The following is a 7953-nucleotide window of genomic DNA, read 5'->3' as shown; positions in this document are numbered from 1 at the left end:
CTCTCTCTCTCTCTCTCTCTCTCTCTCTCTCTCTCTTTCTCTCTCCCTCTCTCTTTCACAAACACACACATTGTATTTTTTTTAACTGTCTCATGACATTTGCATTGCACATGTTTTCCTGTTGAATGCAAATCAACTGTTTTCACTGTCTGTCTGTGCTCCGGCTCCAACAGGTGGCACAGGACAAAGCAGTTGCACCACGGTAAGACTTCTATCCGCTCCATCGTAGTAAAATATGATATTATTTATGTATGTAGAGGCACACCATGTGTTGTGTATTTTTGTGTATTTTTTTAAGTGGCTTGTTAGAAATGTTAATTTTTTAAGAGGATGCTGATTACAACTTTTTTTCAAGCTTCCCAAAGATAAAGTGCATCTGACTTAGTGGTTCGGGGATATGTGGAAAATAATTAAATTATGCGTTATGTGGTGAATATTGTACTTTATACAATTCTCCCACCCCTGTAAGCAGATATAAGGACATTTTAAATCTGTTTTCAAAAATTATGACTTGTATTATAATAAACACTTAAATGATTACAACTACATTTAATTATATGTCATATATTTTTATGAAAGATAAACAACTTAGGAATTCTAAATAGAGGTACATAAAGTTAAGTGTTACCCTTTTCAGAATAAGATTTTACATGAAAAACATGATGTAAAATAAAATAAAATAAAACACAGAATTAACCAGTGGTTTGCAACATTTCCGCTCCGTTCAAAAAAAGGAATAAATACTTTGGAGACCTTGTCTCTTCTCAGAAGGACACCAAAGAAAACCTTTCCTTCAAAACTTCTTAAATGGTAAACAGTTCATTGCTCAAAAGTTAAATCAGCAAATACAGTAAATAACAATAAAGCAAAGGTTCTAGAAAAGTCCAAATAATTTGTACAGATTAATGTATCAGAATGTTGTTTTTCTTCTTTCCTCTCCCATTGATCATCTCACAACCTTTCAGATACATGTTGTGACCCTCTTGTGAGCCACTGGAATAATTACCTAAATTAGTTAAAACTACTTCAACCAGCTACAACAGTAAAATGTTACTAATATGTATGCATTGATGCATTAGTATCAATAGTCTATTAAATGTAATTTGTGATCATATGTCAGGCTATTTTTCTGCAGAGCGAGTACTTTTTCTTTGATACTTCAAGTATATTTTGATCACTTTCACTTCAGTAAACTTTTGAATGCAGGTCTTTTACTTTTAACTTTTAACAACAATTTTACATTGTTGTACTGGTACTTTTACTTTAATCTGAAGACTTCTTAAACCACTGGCTTTGGGTAAAACAACACAACCCCAATGCCTAAAGAAGTTAAAAGAATATTTTTATTTGAGTTGAACTAAACAAGAACATGGGACTGTTGCTCCTCGATAAACTGTTTTCTTCACATTGTAGCACTTTAGATTATCAGATCACATTAATTTACACCGTGATGCTGTAATTGGCTGTGAACATCAGCTGTGTTCTTCCAAACAATGTGACTCTTTACTGTGCTCTTTTCTCTCCACAAAATTCTGGATGATGGTAGCACTTGAAACCCAAATCTCTCACCACTAAAAAGCATCATAAATGGTGCAAGGTTTGACAATGGAGTTTACCAAACAATAATGAACTTCAAGAGCTCCGAAGTGCATGCGTGGATTCCTCTTAGGCTGCAGAGTAAACACAGATTGGAGCGACACAAAATATATCTATCTATCTCTAACAAACATGCCCTCATGTACAACAACACCCAAAATCTCCTACTGCTCCCACATCATGATTAGAGAAACAAAACAAACCCTGCAGAAAAAATAACATTCTTTTCTAACTTTCTTCAGGTTTTAGTTGAGGGATGTTCAGTGTAGCAGCAGCTTGAGAACACACACACACTACCACTCCTCCCCCCCTCCACAAACACACACACGCACACACACACACACACACACACACACACACACACACACACACTTCACAGCAGCCCAAAGAGGCATACAGATCCCTTCTCCTTAAATGGTCAAAGCTCCCAGGAGTGAAAGAGAGGCTGCTGCTGAAAAAAGACAGGGAACAGAGGGGACGGGAGAAGGAAGGAGAAGTCCTGAGGTTAGAGGAGTTTTCTGAGGAAAAGGCTGAGAGTGACAGTTTGACTGTGGGAAGTCGGTCTGAGTTTGAGGTGGAGGGATCATTGGGAGTGAACGTGTTTCGCCACAGCGCTAGTGGTGGACTCAGGTAACGTGCACGGGTTCAGAGGATCGGCTGCTTGGAGCTGTGGGGTCTTAGTGGCTGATGGTTTTGGTGGACACGGGATGCAGGTTGAGTGCCATCAGCCTTCTGTAAGGGACTCTTTAGCAATGTCAGACTTGTGCAAGAAGGTGTGCCGTTGGACTTTTTGACAGTTGTCGGTCAGACTTGTGGCTTCTTGGGGTGAGTTTGCATAATCTGTATGGAAATGAAACTCTGTGTCATTTGTCTTTCTTCTTTGGGAATGATTGTGCATTTTTTAAGTCAATGAATTTATCTACCCCTCCTCACCTGACTTTATATCTCTCTGTGCATCCATATTTCTCTGTGTTTTTCACACTTCCTCAGTCCTGTTATCTCCTATGTTGGCGCTGTAACAACCACTTCCTCTGCTGGCCTTGTACTTCGTGCCTCACACAACCAAATTTTAAACAAATCTGGCAAGAAGGAGTGGGTTTATGTAACATAGGCAGGGAGGAGGGTGCCGGTCCGCTCGTCTCCCACTGAGGGAAGAGACAGTTAGGCCTGGCAGCAACGACAAGTTCATTCTGACTCTGACAAATACGCTTCATTTTAGAAGATGAGTGGGTAACACTTTACTTGAAGGTATCGACATAAGAGTGACAAGACACTGTCATGAACCCAACCCTAACCATAACTTCTCATGACAAAACCAAATGACACTTACTCAAAGAAGCGTTATGTCAGAAACGTTTTTGACTTGTTTATAAATGTTTATGACACATTCATGACAGTGTCATGTCACTTTCTATGTAGATACCTTCAAGTAAGGAGTAACCGATGAGTGTATACTATAGGAACAAGACTGTTCTTGAGGAGTTGTGGTGCAGGGGCTGACTGTGTCCAGGCTTGTATGTTCTGTCCTGTTCCCCACACAGGAAATAATCTAAGTGATTCAATTACACTGTAATATTTATCTGTAGTCTCATGGTCTGCGGGGGAAACAATCTGCACTGTCAAGCCTTCTGCAGTACTGGATGGCATCTTTGTGGGCTGAGTCAGTATTCTGTCCCCCAAAGAAATTTAAATTTGTTGAGCTGAATTCACAAGCTTGTTTGGTTGCTTAGTAATAATAAAATGTACATATACAAGCTATTACAATTGTCCTTGATTTATTTGTTGTTCTTCTTCTTTGTCAAATTATTCATCTCCTTCTTTGGCATATTTCAAGGGGATAAAAACAGCTGTGGAAAAAGTAGAATATTGATGAAAGAATTAAAAAAGTGTTTGCATAAATAGAAATTAAGATGGTTAAGTCAGTCACGACAAATGCAGGTGGTTGTTACCAAAGCCGCCCTGAACTCCAAGGACAATTACATAATTAATTTGAAATATTTTGATGACTCACTCAACCTCCAAGCTGACCTCTTTTGCTCTGATTTGATTATCACAGAAGACTGAGAAGACAGTTCATGTGAGAATCAGATTAAATTAAATGAGCTTTAAAGTATTGAAACATCTGTAAGAAATGCTTCTGCAAGCTGAGAAAGTGGAATTAATTCAATCCTGTTTGACAGTATCCTTGTAGCCAGGAAATATGCTCGCTGCTAGACAGTTAAACAACCCATTTCCTCCCCAGTGACTCACAGTCTTTCTGTCCCTATATGTTCTCAAGAACTTTGTTATGTTTGTGATGACACTGAACAGCACACTGGAGATTCGGTTCAGATTTGTTCTTGTGTAAAGTGGATGCCATACCTCTGAAATAACAAATAATTCATCAGACCTTTCCCTCGCCATCATCTGCACTTCGCAGTAAAAACCCAGCCACATCTGTGCTGGTCATGCATATGTAAATCTTTCTATTTTTGAGGAGACCAATACATTAGCATCCAGCACACTAACACCTAACAATAGTCTGTGCAGAGGGGCTCCTTCAAAGGGTTAAATCTGCTCTGCTCTTAGATTTGCATGATTGTGTTACTAAAAAAGGAGGAGCTGTGAGTTCAAACAATGATTCAAACAAGTTGCACACATAATGTTTAACTAGATTAGGTCATGTTTCTCTTTCATTTAGTCAGCCAGCTTACTGCCACAGCATTGATGGCAAGTATTAGTTGGAATGACAATTTGTCAATTGATTTGTGAATTGACAAAAAGATTAATCTGCTACAATTTTGCCATGTGAATAATGGTATAGTAATAATATTTTTTTTAAGCAAAAAAAACAACAACTTGCTTTTAAAATGCTTGTTAATACATGTATTAACTGGGATGCATGAATGTGTGTTAGAGTGTTAGCATCAATTTGTCTATTTATTACTTTTAGCACTTTTATGTTCAGGTACAGCACATCAAATGTCGTTATATACAAGCTTGTGCAATGACAATACAGTCTATTCTATTCTACTGTAGCAGTAAACTAAATATTAAACTGTTGGTTGGACAAAACAAGACATTTAAAGACATCACTTTGAACTATCTTCTCACATGACTGAATGATTAATCAAACAATGTGTCAAAATATTTGTTAGTTAGCCTTACCATTTGCAGCATAGCACAGGTTTTGTTTTTTGCTTTGGGAGAGATTTTAACATAAAGCTGACTCTCTATGATGAATAAAATATTCCAATAACGTTCACATGCCAGACGTTTAAATTGTACTGGCTGATGCTCCAACAAGGTTGATCGTTGATGTCAAGAGGCTGCATGTCCACTATCATGACTTTCTCCTTGTGCTGCGTCAGTTTGTTTGCTGTTGTTTTTTCTCTCACAGTAATCATATTTTATATATTGTATCTTTGTGTAATTTTCTTCAGTCTAAGAAGAATTTAATCAATGTTTCACTATCCTTAAAGCAACATTGCGCGCCCCGTTAGTTCAGCACCTCAGAGTGCAATTCACTTATATACTGTTGTCCAGAATATGGACACCTGTACATGTGTATTTGTTATGATAACATTACTTATGATCAAAAACTAGCGACACCGCCAAATATAAAGCCCTTGCAATAACACATCGTAACCGCTCGCCAAAGTTACGTAGTGTGAGAACAGGTGTTCGCAGTGGGAATGACAGAGACCCCATTCTCCCTAGTACAGTGTAGCATCACTTTTATAGTGAAGCTGTTATTTTAAGGTAAAATAGTTATGCAATGTTGCTTTAATGCATATTTTTCTCTTTCACAGTGAAGTAAATTTGCTCCCAGACTTAAAGATGGTCTGTGACATTTTCTCATAAACAAACAAAAGTTGCAGTCACACTCAGTGTTTCTCTTCAAACATTTCCAAAGCAGATTGTTCATTTCTTGGTGTCTTGGCATCTGTAGACCAGTGGAATAGCATGGAACTGACAGCAGGATGTGGAATAAATGTTTAGTGGCATTTTTCCACTATAGTATTTAATGTTTACCTTATATTCTCACTGGAAATGAATCCTGGGAATTTTGTTGCTTATGTAACAGCCTGTTGGGAATATTAGCGTACCCACTTTAGGCTATTTTGGGAATTTATTTGTTGTGTCTATCTTTTTTTTAACTGTGGTTAGCAAGTAAAGACTTCCTTCAGAATATCACTAATCATGTGTAATTCCGTTTTTTTTTAAAGATCAGCTGCTAACATTCAATTACTCAGGAAGGGAGGGTTACCCTCAACATTTACTCTGTTTACTCATGAATAACATACATGTATTTGTGTTTTTATGTGTGCGTGATCTTGCAGCTCCAGGAAGAGGAGGAACACTTCCTGCAGGAATCCCCACTTGAGCAAAGTGATCCTAATTTAGAGGAGTCCTGTGCTGCCCTGTGTGCCACTGAGGGACCTCTTGTTTTCCCCCACACCCGTTCACGCCCCCCACTGCTCCCAGCCATGCCCACACTACCAGAGGAAGAAGAGGACTCCCCCGAGGAGCTTGACAGTTCCTCTAGCTCTCCCAGTACAGTAAGTGTCGTTTTTTGTAGCATATATTCTGTTTTTGGAGAAAGCATGTGAGGCCATGAAATCTGACACTGAATAATCTATTAGGCTCTGTGGTGGAAATTCTATCAATGTTGGTACTGATTAAAAGGTTTCTTCTTTGCCTTCAAAACACTGCGCCCAGTTTTGCAGTAGAATCGTTTAATAAATCCTCTTCAACCACACATTTATTTTACTCTAGTTACAATAAATCTTCTTTGTGGTTATCAAGCTGAGACTGTGCTGTGCTGAGAAGTCACAAATGATCACAGCAACTTATTCTAGATACCATATCAGCATTTGTTTTGACTTCTTTACTTACGTACTGTATATATTTGACTTTTTTGGCTTTGTAGTCATATTTTTGTGTTAATCTAATTTTAAAATGTATCTGTAATTCCACAAATTCCTGGTTATTTTCTAAGTCTTTAAAAGGACACTTTGCCTGCCTTTTAAAGTAAATCACCTATGTTATAGCCATTGCTGTAGTCTTTAATAAGATGTGTGTCTGGTGTGTTTCTGTAAAATATCAGCTTTAAGCCCTTTGAGGCCAATTGTGGATGTGTGGTTTTGGGCTGTAGAAATAAAAATAGACTTCAAGATTTAAAAAACATTGAACAGTTTGATGATCGTGACATTTTTTGAGATAATCCGATTGGTTCTAATAGGACCTTGGAACTTTGGAAAGTACTTCTCCTGTCAAATTTAAAGGGTAATTTCACCCAAAATAAATTGAAATTATTTTAAAACTCTCTGCATAGCTAGATACCAGTAGAAGTAAATGAAAATGAAATCTTGTTCTCATTTAAGTAAACTCAAATTCCAGAGGTAAAATGCAGGAGCTAATGAGCATCCTAAATAAACAAACAAACTGACCCAAGATTAGAGATACGTCTTCTTCTGCAACAACATAAAGAACATAATCTTGAAGAGGTCAGATTCAGACATTGATGCAGCAGACATCCTGCAGACAGCAAAGTGTTAAACAGTCTGAGAACATTGTCTTCCGCAGCACTCGCTCATAAACACACAGGCTAGATAAGACATCTCTGCAGAATGTAACAAAGCTGTGTAATTCAGTCTTCATGTGGCAACACTATAAAACAATCCACCTTTTCTGCAGCAAAGCAGTGGCCTTCCTGCAGATTTACCATCAGAAGAAATTCTTTTATTTTGATTCTAGTGCAAAGATAAGCTCAAAGGAGCTCTTAGGGAATTAGTGTTTGATCTCAGTCTATGTTACCTTTTATGGTTGGACAAGGATTTGGGATTTTATGAATAAGGAATTTAACTAACTATTATATTAAGTTTTTCAAATGGTTGAAACTGTGGAGTTGTATAATGTGTTGTGTGGCTCTGGACAGACAGCGAGCATCATGGGAGGGGCAGGATCTAGCATTCTTTGGAGCTTGACCCACATAAGAGACTAAAATTCAGAATGTCTCAGGCTCTGCTGCTTTGATTTTTACCATTCATTTTTAAAATCTGTCTCTTGTGAGTCCCCCAACTTTATCAATGTGCAAATATAAATCACTCCTATAAACACATTGATGACAAGGTTCACATTCAACATAATTTTGTGTTGAGTATTGATCTGTTCTGGGGGATATTCTGAATGATCTTACTGAAGTAGATACATCATGAAAAACTTTATTTTTTCAGTGCTTGTGCACATACATTTGGTTATCTGGAGTGTTTACCAACCTACAAACTGCAAAGATAACCCAGTCAGAAAACATGGGATTCAAATATGGCTCCCCCTCCTATGTCACATGCAGGCTCATTGAAACATAACCCCCCC

The 7953-nt window shown here is 37.7% G+C and overlaps 1 protein-coding gene across 1 annotated transcript in view; it reads left to right on the top strand.

Moving 5' to 3' along the window:
- The window catches only part of mrvi1 (murine retrovirus integration site 1 homolog), a 34127-nt gene that overhangs the window by 10217 nt on the left and 15957 nt on the right, over nucleotides 1-7953 (top strand). Inside the window, exons 19-20 of the mRNA XM_034874766.1 lie at nucleotides 174-202; nucleotides 5919-6137. Of these exons, the coding sequence (XP_034730657.1) occupies nucleotides 174-202; nucleotides 5919-6137 (248 nt within the window). The remainder of the gene's footprint in view (nucleotides 1-173; nucleotides 203-5918; nucleotides 6138-7953) is intronic.

The sequence above is a fragment of the Etheostoma cragini genome, chromosome 1 (genome assembly GCF_013103735.1).
Source record: "Etheostoma cragini isolate CJK2018 chromosome 1, CSU_Ecrag_1.0, whole genome shotgun sequence".
In the NCBI taxonomy this organism is placed as follows: Eukaryota; Metazoa; Chordata; class Actinopteri; order Perciformes; family Percidae; genus Etheostoma; species Etheostoma cragini.
Note: the sequence above shows the minus strand (reverse complement) of the source record. Positions and strands in the feature narration are given on the sequence as shown.